Source organism: Lissotriton helveticus, chromosome 4_1, assembly GCF_964261635.1.
Source record: "Lissotriton helveticus chromosome 4_1, aLisHel1.1, whole genome shotgun sequence".
Taxonomy (NCBI): Eukaryota; Metazoa; Chordata; class Amphibia; order Caudata; family Salamandridae; genus Lissotriton; species Lissotriton helveticus.
The window spans coordinates 1819395886-1819419837 of NC_136063.1; the positions used below are offsets into that span (position 1 = coordinate 1819395886).

The 23952-nt window shown below is 44.6% G+C and overlaps 1 protein-coding gene across 1 annotated transcript in view; it reads right to left on the reverse strand.

Moving 5' to 3' along the window:
* Positions 1–23952, reverse strand: part of ZDHHC9 (zDHHC palmitoyltransferase 9) — a 301663-nt gene that overhangs the window by 139873 nt on the left and 137838 nt on the right. Inside the window, exon 4 of the mRNA XM_078688445.1 lies at positions 681–839. Within this exon, the coding sequence (XP_078544571.1) occupies positions 681–839 (159 nt within the window). The remainder of the gene's footprint in view (positions 1–680; positions 840–23952) is intronic.

Here is a 23952-nt window from a genome sequence, read left to right on the forward strand (position 1 = left end):
TCAAGAACAAGCTTGGAAATGTTTGATGCACTTAGCTTTTCCTGTAGTTCTTTGGCTATGGGTACCACCTTGTATATCAAACTGCACAGTGACAAGCACATATACAGTAGGTTTGAAGTGAAAAAACTATTTTCATTCTACATACCAGACTACCAATGAGCTCTAATCAAGCTCATTAAAAAAAAGGTAACGCTTGCCCAGACGCAAAGCAGTAGGGTCGCAGTGAGCTTTGTTCCATATGCCATCACATGAATACTAACTTCAATGACAACATAGAGCATATGACAAAGTTCTGACCCGATGTTGCAGAGCTCCAACAGTAAGTCAGTCAGCAAAACACTGAAACCAAGTAATGGATAGATTTTAAAGGATATACATATAGCCATAAATCTTCCTGTGGAAGAGGTGTGGCGCAGAGTGCAGGGAGACTGCCTCCGGATCCTGGGGCTCACGGTTTGATCCCCGGCGGCAGATCAGCCCAGCACCATGTGACTCTGGGCAATAGCTCGCTTAATCTCCTCGACGGCCCCCAGCGCCGGGACACCTCTACGGAGGTAGGTGTGTGCTTTACAAATGCTGGACATTAACCTTCCAACCTCCTCCATTCTTTACCCTTACTAAGTAAGTGTGGCAGCCAATGGAGAACACAAGGAGTGCGATCATCATTTTAAATTGCTCACCAACACAGTTATCGCAGATGCTACAGTGAGACGCACGAGGTGGGCGGAAGATCTTGCATGTGTAACAGTACTTTAGCTTGACAATCTGATTGTTGATTTCCACATTTTTAATACGTGGTGGTGGACGCTGACCTTGAGGAACATTCCCGTTAGCTGCCTCTGAAAAACACAAGAAAGCACAGTTTATTTACCATAAGCAAGAACAGTATATCCCCATGTGCTACAATCAAAAATCTAGTTACACAATACTGCTACCAGAAAAAGGATTACTGCCAACTAGCCAGAAGTAAATGTTTACTTTAAGATCGGCCAGAAGCCAAAGTCCACCTTTGTTTTCTTCTAAAAGGAAGGACCTTGACCCTAGAGACTGCCACGAAAACGCTACCAATGGATAGGAAAAAGGTCATTCATTGTGTGCCAACTAGGTTGCAAAGGATCGGTTTTTATCAAAAATGCAGATGTCTGTGTTAAAGTCACTTATGGAAGGAGCATGAGAACATGGGAGACAAAAGGAGCAGGTCATCATTTCTTTCTCAAAATGAACAGTAAAACGCACGTCACCACAAGAGAACCTGGTCATGTATTTGTTTTATCTCTTTACCCAGTTACTCGTCACCTCTCAAGGCTTGTTCACATACTTTCTGCCCGCTTCCTGCCTTCCTTAGATAAAAAAAACGTAGGAGCAACAGGATAAAGAAGCACAACTGTTGAGGACAGGGATGTGTATTAGCTACTTAAGCATAAGGTCAGAAATAATGGGACACTGGTGGCTCGAGAAACTCTAAGACTTCAGGAGCCAGATTGCAAGGTTCAGTTGTTGCGGATCTGGGTGGTGTATGTCTCCATGGCTCTGAGTGAGAAGAGTGGGTGTTCGCCGCAGTCTTTGATGAGGCACCACAGAAAGTTCTAGGAAAGTTGTGTACCATGGTTGCCTCACCCATGTTGGAGCAACCAGGATTAGTGTCAGTGAATGCTGGCGCAGTTTGCGTGCCACTAGCGGTATTAACGGTGCTGGGGGAAAAGCGTATGCAATTCTGCCTGACCAGTTCATCCATATCGCATTGCCCTGCGACTGCGGATGTGGAAACCTGGCGGCAAAGTACTGGCATTTTGCGTTTTCCCTTGTGGCGAACAGGTCTATCTCTGGTTGCCCCCACTGTTGGAAGTATGGTTGTAGCACTGTGGGATGAATCTCCCACTCGTGCATCTGTTGGCTGTGTCTGCTGTGTCTGCTGAGCAGATCCGCTATTTGGTTGTCCTTGCCTGGGAGGTGTTCCGCCATGAGAACAATTTTTCTTTGAATGGCCCACTTCCACATGCTTTGGGCTAGATGTGATAGCTGTGGAGAGTGTTCCTCCCGGTTTCTGTATGTAGTACATTGCGGTCATGTTGTCCATCCGGATCAACACAGTTTTGTTGCATAAATGTACTTGGAACGCTTTCATTGACAGAAAAATTGCCATCATCTATAGCAAGTTGATGTGCATTTTCTTCTGTTGTGTTGTCCATAGGCCCTGCACTGTGTACTGAAGGACATGGGCTCCCCATCCTATCAGGGATGCGTCTGTTGTCAACACTATTTGTCGTCCCTTGCAAAGGTTTTGTGGATTCCACCAATGCAGAGAGTTGTATGCACGACTTGTCACCAACACTAGGTCTTTCAATTGTCCTTGAGCCTGGTTCCACTGCCGTGCTAAGCACTCTTGTAGCGGACGCATGTGTAGTCTTGCGTGAGGGACTATGAAGATGCACGAAGCCATCATGCCTATGAGTTGCATAAACATTCGGGCCGAGAGCGAGTGTTGGGGCTTGAACTTTTGGATCAGTAGCTGCATACTGTTTATTCTTGCAGTGTTTGGGTATGCTTTTGCTGCTAGAGTATTTATTGTTGCTCCCAGGTACTGCTGTACATGGGATGGCTGAAGGTGAGATTTTTGGTAGTTCAACATGAAGCCTAGACTGTGCAGGAGGCGAATGGTTTGGGACAGGTGGCTGGCACATTGCTGGGTCGACTTTGCTTGTATTAGCCAGTCGTCCAGGTACAGATAGACGTGAATATGTTGTCTTCTTAAATGTGCAGCAACTGTCGCTAGGCATTTGGTGAACACCCTTGGGGCTGTTGTTACACCAAATGGAAGGACTTTGAGTTGGTAATCTGGATTTAGTATTGTGAACCTGAGATATTTCCTGTGAGCAGGATGTATCGGTATATGGAAGTATGCGTCTTTGAGGTCCAAAGTTGCGAGGAAGTCTCCTTGTTGCAGCAGTGGTAAGACTTGTAGTAGAGTGAGCATATGAAAATGCTCTGATAAAAAGTATTGATTTAGGGGCCTGCGGTCCAATATTGGACTGAGAGAACCGTCCTTTTTGGGGATGAGGAAGTATAGCGAGTATACCCCTGTACCTTGATGTTCTAATGGTACAAGTTCTATGGCCCCTTTGTGCAGCATGCTGATGACTTCTTGCTGCAATAAGTTTAGGTGTTCTACAGACATAGGACGGTGTCTTGCTGGTATGTTGGGTGGTGTGGAGGTTCGCTCTAGGCAATAGCCATCCTGGATAATTTGCCTTACCCACTTATCTGTAGTGATGTTTTGCCAGACTGGTAGGAACTGCTGTAATCGTCCCCGACTGGTGTTGTATGGTCTGGGGGTAGCGCTAAGATGTCACTGTTTTGTGTTGGTAGAGGATCTGGTGGTATTATTCCCTCGTCCTCTGCCTTTGTTGTTATTGCCGCGGTATCCACCTCTATTGTTTTTATTGTAGGTGGTTTGCGTATTCCCTTTGTAGTTTGTGGTCTGCTGTGATGAATTACCCCTTGCAGCACCTCTGTAATTGGAGCGACGAAAGGAGCCTCTATGTTGTTGGGACTGTAAGGCTCCCATAGACTTAGCCGTCTCAGTGTCTTTTCATTTTGTCCAGGATTGTATCTACAGCTGGACCAAATAAATAGTCAGGATTTATTGGCTGGTTTAATAAAGTAGACTGGACTTCATTTTTGAAACCTGAAATGCAAAGTCACGCATGTCTCCTGAGCACAACACTGGTGTTAACAGATCTGGCCGCTGTATCTACCACGTCTAGGGCACATTTAATGGAGGCGTTAGTTATTAACTTTCCCTCCTGTACTAGGTCTTCAGCCTGTTCTTTGTAAGGTTCAGGTAAATACTGGAGAAGTGTCTCTAAGGTGTCATAGTGTGCCCTGTCGTACCTAGCTAACAGGGCTTGCGTATTAGATATTCGCCATATGTTCGCTGCTTGAGCAGCTACCCTTTTCCCGGATGCCGCAAAGATCTTTGATTCCTTGTCAGGAGGTGGAGCTTCTCCAGTTGTTTGGGAGTTTGCACGTTTTCGTGCATTGGATACCACCAAAGAATCCAAAGGCAGTTGTCCCTTAATATATGTGGGGTCTACTGGTGCTGGCCTGTATTTCCTCTCTATTCTGGGGTTAATGACCCGTGCCCTAGTTGTTTCTTTAAATATGTCACCTGCATGTTTAAGTACCCCTTTTAACATAGGTAGTGTTTTGACAGATCTTTCTGATGTGGCAAAGGTGTCAAAGAGGAAATCTTCCTCAATGGGGTCTGCATGCATTTCTACATTGTGATGGAGGGCTGCCCTTTCTATTAGTGCATTAAAAGCAGCTGTATCCTCTGTAGGAGAAGGCCTAGCAGGGTATGCAGGTGTATCTGGAATGGGTTGACAGTCACCAAGATGTACTGGATCAACCCATGGTTGACCTGGATTGTCTTGGTCAGTGTCTACTGGGTAATTGTATTCCTCATTATATTCATCATCCACCTCTTCATCTGAGTGTGTGGGTGTATATGTGTATGGTTCGGGCCTAGTTGGTCCAATAGGCTCAAATAGAATAGGTGAAGTAGAACAGTCCCTTTTCTTTTTAATTGGGATGATACAAGTCTCTTTATCAGTTTCTGGTCTGATTTTTCTTTTGTAGAGCGTGACTTTGCCAGAATTAGGGTCAATGTAAAGTTTTGACTGTTCTTCTGATGAGGGGTCTGGATATAAGATCTCCTGCTCAGTAGTTCTGGGCGTTTTTGCCAATGTCTTAGGTTTTGTTTGTTTCGTTTCGATACCGCTTTTTGGGTCGACCGCCTTGGTTTTAGAGGAAGTTGGTAGGCCAAACTTGATTGGTCCGAGATCACGGACAGGGGCATACAACAAATGCATGAATCCCCATAGATCAATACAGGCACCAAAAGCCAGGCGTAATCACGTGATGTACAATTCAATGTCAGAGGGGCGATTACATAATGGGGGCACATGGCAAGTACGTTCAAAATATGTCACAGCTCACCCAGTCCTGTTTTACCTACATACTTCGCCTTTGAATGTGTTCCTCCCATTGCAAAATGCAAGAATACCACTGCTAAAATACACCAGATAAATGGAGTATACTAAACATTTTGGAAACCAGAGAATGGAATTTTCAGTCTTTTTAGAATGCTTTGGAGTGATTCTATTAGAGGGCAGGAAGCCATCGGACGCTAGATCCATTATGCAAATGGAGTGATTTGTACAAACAGCACAGGGACACATAATGTAGAGAGCCACATTAACGGATATGCACAGCTGCAAGAAGGTTGTAAAATGTGTAAAACCTTAACTTGTGCTCAGTTGAGGCACGCTGGGATTCACAAGCCTACACATATAAGGGTTATGGCAACTTTCTGTGATCCAAATGCCATCCCCGTTGGAAAGTGTCTGATAACATTTACTCTTCATGATTTTGAAAACTTTACTCATTTTGTATATTAATATATTTTATTGCTAATAATGAAAACCATTATATTCAAAATCGCAATCCAAATTTAAAGTGCAGTGAATAGACCCATTCAGTTACAGTATCATTGTAAAGTGTGTAAAGTCCAATTCATAGATCCGTTTAATTTCAGTGTCACAGTTCTCAAATTAACATTTATTCCATGAACAAGTAGGCTGTGGCTATCTGAGCACTTTGAAACAACGGTCTTATATCGTGTAATCTACTGTCACTGCAGCTTATACAAAATGACATTGTGGATACGCCATCACAAAAATAAAAAGTGTGCTCTGCCCATTGGTTTACTAGATCAGGTGCTTAATTTGAGCTGGTGGTTGCAGGTGTGGCCCATCGGCCATTATTTTTGAGGACTGGCAATTATTTTTGCTCATCAGACTTTTGCCCAGAGCAAGAGAGACAAAAACACAAAAGGGGGAAATCAGAAAAGGAAGAGAAAGACGGGAAGACAAATGACAAAATAGAAAACAAGCATTTGCAATGCAACGGTCTCGGCTTTGCAAAAGTTAGAGCTATTGGCATTGTAAATGACAAACTTTTTAATAAATGTTGGTTTTGAAAACAGATAATTAAATGGCATTGTTATTTACAATGAAATTGATATCACTGGGCAACGGTTGTATGCCAGCCCTCTTATAATGGACTTAGTTTATAGGCTGCAAGATCAGCACACGTCCTTATGCCATTTCTGTGCCAGCACATGCCATGTTAGGCTGTCAAGCAACAGCTCCAGGTAAGTAAGATAGTCTTTGTGCTATCTGTATCTCTGTTGCAGGTGCTTAAACCCACCATGTGCTTGGAGGCTGGTTGCTTATAAAACAAAAGCGGGAAAGAAGCTACCTGATGCCGTCAAGTGCAGTATTTACATTTTTTAAAAGCAGTGAAATATTCTGAAGGCAACACGTCCGAGCTCTGCAGAGCAGAGACTTGCGCTCTTAATCCTTCACGCACGAAGCTCTGGCAATAAGCAAATGAAGCTGGAGCTACCAGTAGGCTAACGGTGTATGTAAAAATGCGTACAACATTTGTTTTATTGCAGTAAACAGAAACTTCCCGGTTTGTTTACTGGGGGTGGAATCTTCAGTTAGTGAGTACCCACAGATCTGTTAGCAGACAACGACACCCCCTAGCCTGCTTTCTTTGTTACCATGTTAGAGATGGTGCTGCATGCAACGTGGCTTAATAGGTACAGCTATAGCGGCCGACTTTTAAGCTGGAGAACAACCAAGTTCTACTCTGGCGCAACACTTAAGCATTCGTCGACTTTGGATAAATCTCCCCGCGCCAAAAAATATTAAGATTCCCTGTGTAATGCAACTGGTAATCACTTTAAAACGGCTTTAGGAAGCTAAAGCGCTTTAAAGCTGCTGTTCTAGTTAGCGCTATATAAAACTGCAACAACCAAAAATAATAATAATGAAATGGTCCTTGACTAATCGACACACAGCTCAACAAAATTGGGGGGCAGGTAATTGCAGTACTCCATAAATTAGCACTCTTCGTGTTTCAGAAGTCAGTAAGTCTATAACTTCAGTTGATTTATAAACATGACAATATCAGACAAAGAGACGCTATGGCTGTGTGGCTTCATTTCTATTCAGAAAGTTTAAGGCCTGTTTGCCTATCTGACATCAAGCTGTGTCTGATAATCGCTGGTGTTAGTGCGTTCACTCTGGCACAGCTTAGTTATTTTTTTAAGGCGTGTGATAAGCCTACGCCTACCTCTGCCTGCACCAGCTGCTACTTGCTTTGATATGCTTATAAGGAGAGCGAAGATGAGTGTGTGGGGGGGCCTGTATGTGCGTGCATGGGCGCTTGTGTGTGTGTGTGAGAGAATGCAGCGTGGGGGGGCCTGTATGTGCGTGCTTGCATGGGCGCTTGTGTGTGATTCTGAAAGAATGCAGCTAGCGCGTTCGCGTGCGCGAGCTCGTTTCGAATCGCCTCCAAGGTGATGCGCGCGGCCAGGAATGTCTCCTGGAAAGGAGACACGGCCACAATAAGTTCTCGGCGGAGACGCGCTTCCGCGCGTTCAGCAGAGCCCTAACAAGGATGAAAAAGAATCTGAAAGAGCAACATAAAGGGGCAGGGAATATCTGTTGGTGGCTGAAAGAGGCATGAGGTGGAATAAGGATTATGCAGCCTTGGAGGGTTTAGCACCCCAACATTCAGTAGGGACGTCTACGGCTTCTGAGCAAAACTTTGGGCACCAGTGCTTATTCTACTACAAATTAAGCATCTATTATATCGCTAATTTAAATATAAGGCACATTGGAATAACCCATTTGATTATCAATTGCATCTATATAGGGTTTGATTTTTTATTAAATCGGTTTTACTGGTTTATAGTCAACATTTACACAAGATGTTATTTCATCATTTCTGTATCTTTTACTAATAGTAGATATTATACGTCACTAGACATCCGCACATGTGAATATGACAAAGGTGTTTCAGTATTGGTTTTTTTTGCTTTTTTTCCCCGTAGTGTTTGAGCACATGGTTGTTTACAATACCAATTTGTCCGTAACCAATAAATCTGACATTGTTGCTTATTATGCGGAGTATATTGTGCTTAAGATTCAATTAGGTGCAGATAGATTGGTGAAGCCGTTAACGTGGCAATAACTGTGTACATAGGGTAGTGAACTTGGAGTAGGGTTGGATCGGTCACGCAGGTTTGAGTACATGTATAATTAGATTTGTGCCTCCGAAGGTGTCCCTTAGCAGTACCATTGTCATAATGCTATGAAGCGCAGGTGCATTGGAATGGTAATGTTTAGTTGCTGGCACATGATCGGTTGCAAATGTGTGGTCTATGGGTGCGGGTCGCGTATGCGGTGTTGGTTGTGTAGGCCAGATGCCTGCAGGGACTGGGTTGGAAGGTCTGGATTGTTGCAGTGTTGCTAGGATCGCATCCCAATTTACAGCTATAAGTGTTTTCCTGAGGCCCACCAGTTCTCGCCTGATTGCTATGCCCTCTGCTCTGGCCTATGCTAAGGTGGAACACATCCAAGCCTGTACCTGTGGGGGATCTGACACCTTGCATCTTTTCATGATGAGCCGCTTGGCAGAGACTATGCCCAGGTCTAGGAACCGGGAGGTGACGCCGCACAAGATACTACTTGTGTAACGATATTAGTGTGTAAGAGACATTAGTTAGTGGTAGATTCCTTACCGTAGAATATCCCCAGGCGTTTGACTGGATCCGGAATTTCTTTTGCGTAGCAGTACCCGTGCGCGTCGGTGGGCGTCGTCCGCGGCTCCGCGTCCGTCGTTGGCGCCGTGAGGACGTCGTCTGAGTACTTAGACGCGGCCTCCACGCACTGATGTCAGTTCTTATACATAGCTTTTCCGCGCCAGAAACGCAGAGCCATGATAAAAACCAACACTGGTGCCATGAAACTAGGGCCCTGAAAGGGGATGACCTTAACCCTAGATATTGGTTCGCAGAACGGGGAGGATGGGTGGCTCGGTAAGGAATCTATCACTAACTAATGTCTCTTACAGATATATCGTTACACAAGTAGTAACTTGTGCATCTGAAAGAGACACATTAGTTATAGATTCCTTACCTTAGAATAGATACCAGCAATACCAACCCCGGTGGAATAATCACACCAGAAAGTACTGGAGGACGGAACGGCCAAAGAAGCGATCCCTCCGGAATTGGATGTCCAGGCAGTAGTGTCTTGCGAACGTGTGCAGCGAGGCCCACGTAGCTGCCTGACATATGTCCTGCAAGGGGACTCCCCGGCCCAGGGCAGTAGTAATCGCCGTGGCCCGGGTGGAATGGGCCCTCAGCCCAAAAGAATGTTCCTTTTTAGCCAAAGAGTAGCACGCCTGGATGCACAACACGATCCACCGAGAGATGGTCCGTTTGAGCACCGCCCGTCCCTTCCTAGCGCCCACGTAACCAACAAAGAGTTGGTCATCCACTCGGAACTGGCGTGTGCGATCCAGATAGTATGAGAGCGTACGTTTTGGGTTTAGACGGTGGAGCCTCTCTTCCTCTTTCGAGGGATGCGGAGGCGGAAAGAAGGTGGGCAAGGTCATGGACTGCCCGATGTGGAAGGTTGTGACTACCTTGGGCAGGAAAGAGGGTCTTGTCCGCTACACAACCTTGTCCGGGTGGACAGAAAGGATGTTTAGAGTAAAGAGCCTGGAGCTCACTCACTCTCCTGGCAGAGGTGATGGCAACCAGGAAAGCAGTCTTAAGTGTAAGAAGACGGAGAGGACAGTTATGAAGTGACTCAAAAGGAGCGCACATCAGGTAAGTTAGAACCAGGTTCAAGTCCAACTGGGGCATCACGAAAGGAACAGGGGGGGGGGGGGGGGGGGGAGAGAACATATGAGTGATGCCTTTAAGAATCTGTTAACAATCGGGGCCTTGAACAAAGAAGGCTGATCAGGAAGCCTCAAGCAGGCGGAAAGGGCAGTAAGGTAGCCCTTGACAGTGCCCAGAGCAGAGCCCTTCTGGGCAAGAGAAAGAAGGAAGAGGAGAACCTCAGAAAGAGGGGCAGAGAGTGGATCTACAGCCTTTGCTGTGCACCATGCCACAGATCTGTTCCACCTGCAGGCGTATACCGACTTTGTGGAGGGACGCCTGGCTGCTAGAATCACATTACAAACTTCAGGAGGCAAGTCAAATGGCCTCAACTGTCGCCACTCAATCTCCAAGCATGGAAGTGGAGACTAGACAGGTTTGGGTGGAGGACCGTCCCCTGCTGCTGCGACAGAATGTCCTCCTGAAGAGGCAGACGAATCGGGGTATAGACAGACATGCTGAGTAGCTCTGGATACCAATATCTTCATGCCCAGTCCGGAGCCACAAGGATAACCTGGACCCAGTCGCGCCTGATCTTCTTCAGCACTCTGGGCAGAAGTGGTATAGGCGGAAAGGCGTACAATAGACCGCAACTTCACTCGCGACAAAAAAAGTGTCTCCGAGCAAGTGCAGCCTTGGAAATTTCAACGAGCAGAACTGATGACATTGTGCGTTCTCTTCTGTGGGGAATAGATCTAACAAAGGCTCTCCCCACTGCTGAAAGAGGCCTTGCACCACGCCAGAGTTCAGTCGCCATTCGTGATCCATCATGCACAAACGGCTGAGTTCGTCCTCCCTGGCGTTCAGGGAACCTGCCAGGTGTTGAACCACCAGGGTCACGCCCTGATGTTCCAGCCACTGTTTGTTGCAGTACCAAATGGCGGTGGTGTTGTCCGTGAACACCTGCACTATACTCCCTCGGACAAAAGGGAGGAATCCTTCAGTGCAAGCCGGATCGCCCGCAGCTCCAGAAGGTTGATGTGCAGTCGTGACTCTGCCGGAGCAGAGGCCTCTGATCTCTGCCTCTCCCATGTGGCCCCCCCCAAGCCCTGGAGGGACGCGTCTGTCACAACTACGTGCTCCGGTTGGGGTAGGGAGAGGGATCTGCCGCTGACCCAATCGCGGTCCATGAGCCACCACTGCAACTGTCTTGAAGTGCCCTCCGAGATCAAGACATGGTAGGGGAGACAAAACCAGTGTCGGAAAAACTGTCCAGACCACTGGCCTCCCTCTCCTGTCCAGTCCGCGGAAGACGGACACTCACGTGCCAGAGGGTCCTCAGACCCCTTCCAATCCCCCTCGTCACCCATCGCCTGGTACTCCGGCTCAAAGGATGGGGCCGGGTGGTAGAAGTAAAAATCTCCCATCGGCATTGAGGGCAGGACCAGGAACGGCGTCGTCCTGGGATGGCGCCGGGGGCAACACCCTTGGGGCCGGCGAGGTCGTGAGGTCGACCGGCAGCGACACGGATCCGGAGCAGGATCCAGTGGGGCCCTGCGGCGCCAAAGCACCCGACGACGCGGGGCCAAAGCACCCGGCCCGCGTGGGGACCCAGTCGGGACCGCTCGGCCCGAAGGCACCGCGGAACCAGACGGAGGAGCGAGCGACCTACCTCATGGCCATGAGGAAGTCATCAATCTCCCCGGCGTCGCATTCTGCCCAGGGACCGGCGGGTATGGAGCAGGCCACGAGACCTGCGGAGCCGCATGGGCGGTGTCGCCCGAACCCCCAGCCGCGTCGCCGACTGTCGGGGGGAGTCAGAAGAGCGATGGTGCCTCTTCGACTTCTTGTGCCTCTTACCTGAGGACTTCGAGCCCGAAGAAGACTCCCGGAACTGTGGTGACTCGGCCCCGCGACCGGTCCCTCGACCTCCTCTCGGACCCGGACCTGCTGCCGAAGCTCGAGTCGCTTACGCGACTGCTCCCGTCTAGCTTTAGACGTCAGGGCCCGGCAGTCGGAGCAGGACTTGTCATGGTCCGGGCCTAGACAGTGCAGGCACAGGCGATGGGGGTTGGTAACTGACAGTCGGTTGCAGTCGGCGCAGGGCTTGAACCCGGGCATCCCTACCGGCACCGGAGTCGAGAGACTTCGAAGTAGATCAAAAAGGATCGTAAAAAGTTAGTCAAAAATTGACTAGGGTACAATTTTTTCTGGATCTGCGCTTGCTGCCGTGGAAAAAAGAAGAACTGATGTCAGCGCGCGGAGGCGGCGTCTAAGTACTCCGACGACGTCATCACGGCGCCCACGACGCCGACGACTGACGCAGAGCCTCGGACGCCGCCTACCGACGCGCATGGGTACTGCTACGCAAAAAATTTCCGGATCCAGTCGGACGCCTGGAGATATTCTAAGTTAAGGAATCTATCCCTAACGTGTCTCTTAAGCAAGGAAAGATTCTGTGGGGCCATTTGTGGCAGGGGGATGGATCAGGCCTACAACCCTTATACTTATTGCCAGTCCCTTTTCCTTCGTAGGCACCAAAAGAGTTAAAAGTACGAATGACTAAAAACAAAGTAGGACAACAACAAAAAAGCCAAACACTGTTATTTGTGCATCAATAACACCAATAGATAGAGAATACAAGCACTTGTAACTTAGGGTACATGGCATCCGTGTAGATGTCTTCCAAGGATGCAATTTGTCTAAAAGCAACAGGTGCCTCGGGTTTCTGCCTGCTCTTTGGGTGGAGGCTGCCCAGTAATCCTGTAGCATTCTACTATATAATAACATAACTAGGTAATTGAAGCCATGGATACTTGGAAAAATGAAAGGGGCCCATACAAGCAAATGGAGCGGCTCGGATTTGGTGGTGGGCATGCCGGACCTTGCATCCACTTACCACAATGACTGGCAACTTGGACCTTGGTCTTGGTCTCTGCACGTGTGGTGGGCTGGCGAACTGGGTTGGGGCACCAGGGACTCTTCCTCCAGAGCCAGACACGAAGCTGTGTAGCCACCAAATTTATGACTGCAGAGACTGGGCAGCCCAAGAAGATCATGTCGGACAGGAAGTATGAATTACCTCACAAGTGAACTGTGCACCTGGACACTGTTGTGGGCTGCTTGGTGTGGAGAACACAGAGCGGGCACGGTATACAGCTGGTACCCCCTTTCTTTCTACTGTCTTTCTTACTTTACACTTTTGAATGGGCGGTGGTTGAAGAAAGTATAAAAGCATGATAATGCCGAGAGAGAGACCTGGAGCTGCAGGGGTTGACAGTGGGTCATAAGAGGGGGGCGGGGTGGGGGTTTGGGAGAAATGTGAGAGAGGGGGGACTCAGACCGGAACTTGCCAGCAGATGAATAACTAGCCCTCATCCTAAAGATAGACATTGGTCTCCTCCCCTAAACCCCCCACCCCCAGCCCCTAGTTGGAGTGGTTCTGATGATCTGCACAGAGGGGTGTCACAACATTTGGACGTGTTGGATGAATGGCACTGGTCCCCTTCCCCCATATGGAATGCTAGATGGTGTGCTATGTTGTGGACTTATGTGAGCATACTCTCCCATGCCAGCCTGGAGAAGGGGTATTCATAGGACACCTTGAGAATTGGGGAGATACAATGGTGCAGAATTGTTTTTTGCTTTGTTGTTGTACTATGTACTTTGGACTGTGTATCTTAGGCAAAAGCTAATTAAGAAATACATCAAAAACAAGAAGAAAAAAAAATGAGAGGTCACATTTTAATAGTCCGCCTAGTAGCACAGCACTCCATGGACTCTAGAAGACTTGCAAGCTATCTATTTAAAACACTAAACTACACAAACAGATGCATCAAATTGGAGGACTGGACAGTCTAGAAGAGCTTCAGCTAAAGGATGCTGTATCCATGTGCACTCAGACCAAAGTCCAATCTCTTGCTTTGCTCGTGCGTCACCCAGCATATTTGTTCTTCTTAGGTCGAAGTCTACCAGATAGCGCAGCTGTCGGGTTTGCTTATGACATCTTCGGGACATTTAGAAAGCTTTGCTGGGAATGCATTCCGTCCACTGCTTACCATTTTCTGCGTTTTGTAACTCACATTTGCTTGCTTTCTATTTGCTGGCTTTGTTTTAGGCTGTCCAGCTAGAGTTTGTTCCTTCTGTGGCCCAAACCCTATCAAAGTCATCTTTCCACCAGTGCCAGTTTTCTGTAAGCAGGCCTTTAAATCTTGTTCTTATCTTTTCATATTCGGTGTGTATTCAAAGAAAGAGGTCAAATGTCAGGCTCTTTCTTCCGATGGAGCTTAGTTTTTACTTTTCTCTCTGACTTCAAAGTGAGAGGATATATGTGACAATTGTGCTGGCTACTGGGGCAGGGGTGGAGCTGGGTGGAAGGCTGCATGATGTTATTTTGTTTCTAGCACACAACAAAATTTAAATGTACTGTACAGAAACTTAACATTACAGAATTAGGGAAGCACAAATTAAGCACATTTTTTTTGCCTATTCTTAAGTGCATTGGAAAGAAATACAATCAAAACAACTGAATACACTAGGCGATTGCATTTCCACACATTATGCCATGTGCCTGTATAGTTTTATCAGTAAAACTGTTCATCTGTGCAAACGTAATTGTCATTCCGAATTAAGATGTCTTGTATGTAATGCCACTCCACTCCAGCCATTGCACTCTATGCCACTGCTCTCCACACCACTTTACTCTGCACAGTATAGTGGCAGAGTGCAATGGTGCAACCTTCTATGCCACTGAACTCTACGCCACTATTCTACTTTGCACCACTGTACTCCATACCACTGTTCTCTATGCCACCACGGCACATCACTTCTCTGTGCCATTGCATTTTACATAAAGGCACTATACCACTACACTACTCTGCACCACTCTCTGTAAATTGTAAGTGTATTTATATAGGGCGTACTACCCAATACGAGGCGTACAAGCGCTTTTCGGCAAGTAGCACACTACTCTGGTTACCCAAAAGGATTAGTGGTGGATTAGTGTAGGGTTTGAGCAGTGGACATGTGAGTGTTAGTTGGATTGAATAGAATAATGGTAATGGAGTAATAGAAGAGGGAGAGTGTTATTTGGGAGATCATAGTAGTAAGATGAGGTTTGGAATGAGTCAAAGGTCGGATACATGAGGGAAGAATTTAGAAAGGGTTGCTTGGGAGACCATAGTAGTAAAATGAGGTTTGGCGTGAGCCAGAGGAAAGAGTCTAGAAAAGGTTATTTTGGAGATCATAGCAGTATAATGAGGTTTGGGATGAGTGAGAGAGTGGAAGTAAAGGATATATTAAGAGGTATATGGTGAGAATTATTGCAGTTGACAGAGTAAAAGTTGTTTTTTTACATTTATTTTTTCATTTACAGTACATGACTACATAGAAAGGGTAAACGCACTCTACACCACTACATAAATGCATTCTACGCCACTATACTCTGCACCCCCCTACTGCACTCTACATAAATTCACTCTACACCTCTACACTCTGCACCACACTATGCCAGGCCACCCTACACCACTCCACTCCACTCCACTCCACACCAGTGCACTCTATGCCAATCCACGCTAATCTACTTTATGCCAAATCACTACTCTGAAACAATCCACTCTGCACCACCCCACTCGACCACTCCAGGTCAAGCCATGCCAAGCCATTGCACTATAGTTTAACTACGTCCACGCGTTCCACTCTACTGCACGTGACTAAACTCTGCAACACTAATCCACTGCACTCTACAATTATTCTACTCTGCTCCACTTTACTCCATGCCACTGCTGTCTATGCCACTTTGCACCACTCTACACCACTGCAAGACTTCTATGCAAAATGCACTCTACGCCACTGTACTCTGCGCCACTCTATGCCAATGCACTCCACCCAACTATGCAACACTGCATTCTGCACCACTCCAGTCTAGGTAACTTCACTCTACTAAGGGCCACTCCATGCCAGTGCACTCTACGCCACTAGTCTATGCCACTTCACCCTATAATGCACCTCTCCACTCTGCACCACTTCACTTTACTCCGAAGCAATCTACTCTATTGCACTGCAGTCAACGCCACTCTATTCTAAACCACTGCACTCTGCAAATGCACTTTACTCAACATCAACAAACTATGCCACTGCACTCTACGGCAACTACACTGCAGTCCACGGCTCTACTCTGCACCACTCCACTCTACTACATTAAACTCTACACCACTCTAATCTTCTCTGCACCACTTCACTCCACCTTATGCCACTCTACATTCTCCCCTGCACCACTCCACGCAAATTCACTCTATTCTGAAACAAATTACTCTTTGCTACTCCACGTCACTGCACTCTACATCAATCTACTTTGTACTTTCTGCCACTTCACTCTAAGACACTACTCTACGATCCTCTACGCAACTTCCTTTATGCCACTTTATTCCTCTATTATACTACACTCTGCGTCACTCTATCCCACTCCATGACCATCTATTCTGCTCTATGCCATCTACCCTCTACATCACTCCTCTCTGCACTACACCACTCTATTCCCTCCATGACACTCCACAACTCTCTACGCTACTCTATTCCATAACACTACACTCTACTTTACAACACTAACTTTTAGTCATGCTGAACAGCAGCCACGCTCATGTACAACATGGCTAAAACAGGATTGCAAAAGCAAAAAGGTCTTGAATAGGAAACCTGTTGGGTTTGCCAGTGCTTGTTTAAATGTTTTTGTTGTGCCTTTGGGAACCATTTCTTTTGAGTCAAACAAGTCATGTTTCTACACCGCATGTTTAGAATGGAGAGCAACTTATGCAGAACAAAATGCCATGTTCCACAAGTTAGGAGTTCTGCCATTTTCTTTAAGGTAATACTTTTCTCCGAATTCTTGAAAAATCTTATCCTGTGAAAGAATTGCGGTTGCGCTTTAGGCCTCATCCCAACTATGGGTGTGACTATTACTGTGAGGCAATAAGCAGGAGCGAGTCGGTAATATTTATAAAAATAAACGGACGGCTCATTCAGCACAAGGACAACAAAGGTAGTTAGCTAACCAAGAGAGATGTGAACGAAAAAGGAATAACAATGAAAATGGATATGAGAGTCTTCAAAGGTGGGTGGTGGAAGAATTAATACATTACCTCAATCTTTGCATTCATGCATTTCTATTCATGGCCATCCAGGCTCATCTGCAACATTCTAAACCAACGTAGCTTTTGTGAACATAAACAGGGTACATTTCAGTCAAGAACTTATGATTTGGCCCTCTACGCCTCTATCCCAACCTGACCACGTTAGCATGGCTTGTTTTATTTGTCTGCTTCGACAATAATGGGAAAAGCCAAGGAACAATTTCACTAACACTCTAGGTAAAGAACTTTCATTGACGGGTCTACTGCCAAGCAAAATTGCCAGGAATCCATCACGCGAACCAACAATGCTGGGCCACAATCGTGTCAAAATATTAACTCTGGCCTTCATGGATCTCACAACTATTCAAGGAATATATTAATGGGTTATGTCCAGGCGATATTCATAAGCCTAACAGCTAATGAGAGATCAAGATTATTAAGAGCTTAAGAAAAGACACTTGCATGGACAGTTTCTCAACTGGAAAAATGAAACCCGTAGGGGCAGAAAAATATGTTACACAACTATTAAGAAAGCCTCAGGCCCAACATTGGGTCTCCTACAGATACTGGTCCACTTTCAATGTTACCAAGTTACGATACTCCTTCTCCCTTTCCACAATAGTTCGTGTAGTCTAGTCTTGCTCAACACCCAATCATCTGGGGAAATTGCCCTTTTTGTTATCACAGGACTGGCGCCATTACTTCAGAGACCGCGATCTGGCCTCATTAGAAAAGGGAAGGTATGAGGCCAGATTGCTTTATTCAGTGAGAGCAAGTCATGGGAGTCTATCTGCTATTGACATGTTTCAATACCATAACCATCAGTGACTTTACTCCCATAATTTTGGTTGACTTGTCTAGTCTCGAAAACAGCTTTTACGAATACTTGAAGTCATCTTTCATTCTTACTTAACCAAAACAACCATATCTCAACTGGATAAGAAATGGGTCATCATCTAGGTCATACATGACCCCTTACATTTTTATTAAACACCACATTTTATTGCTGCACTTCAGTCTTTCCATTACATCACCACCACGAGCTCCTAATGGGGCAAGTGTAAAACCACTTTGATCCGCATACTGAGAAGGATGCTGCTATTGGATATTAGAATGCTTTTCCTTCCTCAGACTCATTTTCATACAACTAAACGGTAAAGCAAATATTTAAAGTAAGGGCAACCAAACTCAGTATTTTTATACTCTAGTACAAATCCTACTTGGTGTGCAGGCAACCATTCTGCTGGGTATGTTACAAAGCAGTTTCTCAATGTGGGCCTTGGGAATTGAAAAGGCTGAATTGCCCCAGTTGGTGCCCCTCAATCAAAAGCACAATAACCATCCTCGTGTTCATTTCTGTATTTTTGGGCTCTACAAAGGTCAAAGTTGGGCATCAAGATGTGAAACCTCATGGCCCTCTGTGTAAGCTAAGACACCTATTGGTTTTATACATCCACGCCCCATCTTTGCTCATAGGCCTTCAATTTTTCCTTCAGTCTAATTTAATGGAATCCAGTAGCTCAGCAAACAACTCTTTTGACATTGGGTCGGCCTTTTCTCTTAATTACTCTAGAGTGGCGTTTTAACTCTGGAGAGGTACTAGTAGGAGCTGGAGGCCCCCCCCTCCAGTTGGAGGAAAAAAGAGCAAATGACAGCTAAACAAAATAAATGCTCTGTGTTGGAAATCTACCCTCTTATGTCTGCAGGTGTAATGGGCAGAGCTGCTCTTCTCAGCACTATTATAGTCTGCCAGCTGTCTCAGACGTACACAACAACATTCAATCCAGCACACTCAACAGCCTAACACTACAATCATTCTTTAAATCAGGAAGCAACTTTCTTAATCTATAGGAGGAGTTTGGAAAGAAGAGAAAGTGCCATAACTTGTTCACTAAAACCTACCCACATAAAGACCATCACCAAATAAGAACTATTTTGTGATGGACTCCTGCCAAAAGGGATGGTTGCTAGCTCCTGCACTAACACTGCTCCCTCTACTGCGACAGAAAATGAAACTGGTTATACTCTCTAGTTCTATATTCATGCCCTTACCGTGATATATGAAGTGCTCTTCACCATTTCTGAGCAGGTTCCATAAGCAAAAATAACTGCAATAAAACTAAACCTTACCTCCTCCCACCACAAGCCCCCAATATACCAAGCTACAAGTGCCACAACTGAAAAGCGGTTCTAAAAAGAATAAGACTATGGGCATCTCGAATGGCTTCCTACCCTACATACATTGCATTCCAGATTACACACAAAATCTCTTAGCAAACGAGTTTGACCTTCCGACAAAAACAGATAGCTGTCGGTAATTCATCATCTGGATGATAATACATGCATAAGAACATATAGGACTTGGGTGTCCTGAAAACTAAGCATGACTCAAGATTGAGTTGCTTCTCAGTTTTACAGACAGCAATCAATATCAAAGGTTGCATTTTGGTTATAGTTCATCATTGTAGTCATTTTAGAAATCGTTTGATACAATGCCACTGTATTAATTTTGAAGCGATAAATTATAAACTTGTGAACAGCGGAATAGAACAAAGTAAGAAAGGGGGAGGCTGACTGAACAGTGAGTATATTGTTGCAAAATGTCGATCTTCTTAAAAATGTTTTGTGAAAGTGAACAAGATTCCTATGCAAACAGATTCCTGTGTGACTTGTTATAGACTTGAATCATCAATTGCTATCATGTGAACCATGGGCCCTGTTCAAGTAAATTTACACAGATTTAATACAAGTAAATTTACTCTTGCACTCAAGTAATTTACTACTTTGGGTTATTGGCAAAATCAGAGTGTATAGTTAATCAAATGAGTGTAGACGTACACGTCTCCACACCCTGAAATGTGGAAGAGCCTAATTTACGAGTGTAAAGTTACTACTGTCAAAAAACAGTAGTTGGTCCAGCACCAACATTGCCAACCACTGATAGTGCACCACCCTCCCATAGAAAATAATGGACCTAGGAACTTAAAATAAAACCCCAAAAGCTGTAATATTAAATTCAATATTAAGATAGTTACAAATAAATATTAGTTAATGTTGTAACCTTTATCTAAAAGTAAAACTCTCATTTTAACATACTTTAACAGACCTTTCAAATAAAAAAATTAATGTTACTAAACCATCTTTAATTAATTCTATACATCACTTTAATACTTAGTAATGAATATATATGTAAATTCATCACCGTATATTGCTTGAATCTCTCAAAACAATGGGTCCGGACCAGGGTATAGTGCGGTTATAATCCTTTATTTAGCGCAAGACAGCATAACGAGTTTCAGTTCTCACGGGAGCCCTGATCACAGAGATATATATATATATATATATATATATATATATATATATATATATATATATATATTACCTACTGGCGGTCGCCAGTAGGTATATATAGTTAGGATTTTTTCTCTATGGGTTTTTTGAAAATTCTATGTCTAATAACTTTGGCGTTTGTGGACGGAATTGGCTGAAATTTTCAGGAAAATGGCACATTTTGTTTCTGAGCAGCCCTTGAAAATTTGGGGGGGGTTCGTCCAGTGGGGGCCGAGAAAAAAGGGGGGTCCCAAAACGTGTTTTTAACATTGAGTTTTCCATAGGGCGGTTGGCCTCACTTTTAGCCCGAACGGCTGAATGGATTTGCACGAAACTTGGCAAAATTGTAGGGACTGGTAGCCCGATGTGCCTTTTGTAGGTCTCAATATATGTGCTCCAGTGGATTTTGAGAAATTAACGTTTAAAAAAAGATATATATCTGTAACAGCGGACCGGTTAGCGCTCTGGTTCGCGGACTTTTCGCGCAACGGAGCTTTGTGAAGCGAAGCTGATTGGTTCTCCGGCGTCTGTCAACATTCCAAACAGTCCGTAGCGGCCGCCATCTTGTCTCTCGGTAGGATCGAGAGACAAGAGGAGGTCAAAACAAAGGGGGAAATAACTATAAGGGGGCATAGTAGATCCTCGCTGACCCCCTAGGTTTGATGTGGAGGTTTTAAAAGGGCCCCGCGGGGCAAAAAAAAAACAAAATAATAATAAAACGGCTGAATGGATTTGCACGAAACTTGGCAAAATATTAGGGACTGGTAGCCCGATGTGCCTTTGCTAGGTCTCAATATATGTGCTCCAGTGGATTTTGAGAAATTAACGTTCAAAAAAAGATATATATCTGTAACAGCGCTCCGCTTCGCGTACTTTTCGCGTTACGGAGCTTTGCGAAGCTGATTGGTTCTCCGGCGTCTGTCAACATTCCAAACAGTCCGTAGCGGCCGCCATCTTGTCCCTCGGTAGGATTGAGAGACAAGAGGAGGCCAAAGCGAAGGGGGAAATGACCATAAGGGGGCATAGTAGATCCTTCCTGACCTCTTAGGTTTGATGTACCATTTTGCCAAGTTTGGTGTAATTCCGTTCAGCCATTCAGGCTGTAGACGTATGTAAATGTCCTATGGAAAATTGCATGGGGAAAACACATTTGAAAGTGTTGAAATTTAGAACCAATTAAAATGTTACTTTGGTTTTGTATTTGTGTGTGATGAAAGTTAATTGGTTATGTATATATGTCAAATGAGAGGAAACCACAGCCATTTTGTGATACTACTGTCTGAGGTACATTTGTGAGGAATTTTTGGTGGTGAATTTCTGGTGTTTGATTTACACAGTACTAACACTTCTGCTACTTTTAAAAAGGTGAGTTGTTAATTTGTATGGGGAACTATGTTGTACACTTGAAGATAATTTGAAAAATGTTTTCTGTTATTTATTTGCAGTCCTTCTGTTATACTAAATACTTGATAAAGTTAGTTTTATATTATGTATTACTAAAGACGATAAATGAAAGTGATTATTTTTTTCTGCAATTTACAGCAAGCAATTTCAAAATAAAATGGCTCACAATGAAGAGACCGTGGCAATTTCTTTTGAATTGTCCAACACATTGATTGAAATTGAGAGCACCAATAATGAAATATTGTCACAAGGAGGACATGACTTGTATGATTCCATTAGATTGATTGAAATGGACAGCACCAAGAATGAAATATTGTCACAAGGAGATGACTTGAATGATTCCACTACATTGATTGAAATTGAGAGCACCAATAATGAAATATTGTCACAAGGAGGAGATGGCTTGTATGATTCCATTAGATTGATTGAAATGGACAGCACCAATAATGAAATATTGTCACAAGGAGGAGATGACTTGAATGATTCCACTACATTGATTGAAATTGAGAGCACCAATAATGAAATATTGTCACGAGGAGATGACTTGAATGATTCCACTACATTGATTGAAATTGACAGCACCAATAATGAAATATTGTCACAAGGAGGAGATGACTTGAATGATTTTTTTGATCAATCTCTTGATGGCGAATTTATCGAGTGTTTGGAGACCATAGAGTTACAAGAATCATCATTGGAGACTTTTAATGAGGACATTGCTGATGAGGACATGTTACTAGTTCTTTCAAATTTAGAAAATTCTGAAGAATAAATTTATATTTAGAAATCAAAAATTGTTTGAGACATTATTCATTTTTATTTTTAATTTATGAGGTTGTAGCGAAGTGATTGTAGTATAAAATGAGACTTATAGTATAGAGTGCAACATTTTTATGTTACATGGTAAGTTTACTCATATTTACTTCCCTTCTGCCACTATATTATCTCCAATGTGTATTTGACATGTCTTCTTCATCTCCGGCCTCCTTTCTCTCACTGTGTGTCTCCGATGCATCTTATCGCTGGTATTTTGTGTAATTACAGAAGAGAGTAAAATAAAATAGTTCGGAACGTGAAAAGGGGGCAAAGTAGAGTACTCCTCACCCCCTAGGCCTTTTTAGGCGGTCCCAAAAGGATCAGTTTCTGCTTTCCTGAGAGATTATGGTATGAGTTCCATATACCACAATAACTTGCATTACAACATGCAAGATATCTATCTCCTATTACCAACTTTTGGAGATATTTGCGCTAAGCGCGAATATCTCCAAAAAGTAACACCTGCCCTGAGCAGTTCTTAGCCATGTTATCCAATGGGAGGTGGATAACATGGCTAAGAGCATTAGCTCGGTAATGCATGAATATCGCTGAGTTTTTAGCGATATTCATGCATTGCGGCCGTTTATTATCGCATTTGCGATAAACCTTGATAATAGTAAGGTTTATCTTCGATAATTTCTGACGATGCTTAGTGGTAAAAAATTGGTTGGTAAGCATCGTTAGCGATAAATATCGCTTAACTTTGGTAATATGCCCCAACGTCTGTTAACGTTCGATTCGAAGGAAATGAGGAAGTGTTGAAAAACATTGTCTGCGCCATCTTGCCTTTTTTGAAATGCCACACTTTTGTCGTGCACGGCAGCCATTTTAGATGTCTTGACCAGACCCACTCTCTGCACGCTGTCGATTCGTAGCATGGCTCCTCACCCACGCAAGCATCTTCCCTAGGCACTGGTCACCACCGCTCTCTGTCTTATGCATGGGCAATAAACCTCCCCCCATCTGCGCTGCTCTTCCCTGAGAATCACACTCTGTGCCCGCCCGACACCTCCCTTTCGCCCTATTCACTACCGCACCCTCTGACACTCCTCTTTCTCTGTGTCCGATTGTCCAGGCTATCAGCTAGCCCTGCAGATGTAGTTTATGGCCCCAGCTGTAAAGAATCACCCCTCTTCAAAGGAGTTATAGTAGATCAAGGCCCACACTCGATGAGATCCGTCACACCACACGTGTTCCTACTATCTGAAAACCATCCTGTATTGTGATTGGGGAGGGGACCGAGCCTGAAGCGGAAGATTCCAGGAATGACTCTTTGTACATCAAAGTTTTTACAATTATGTGTCACATTAAAAATATATAGCACTCCAACAAAGTAGTAGGAATATAAAACTTTAATAACATATAAATATATACAACAAAACAAAAACAGTAAAAACATTTAAACAACGAAGAGACCGTGGCAATTTCTTTTTAATTATCCAATAGATTTATTGAAATTGACAGCACCAATAATGAAATATTCTTGTCAGTAGCGGTCTGTTGTGCGAATAGTTCCAAGGCAGCAGAACG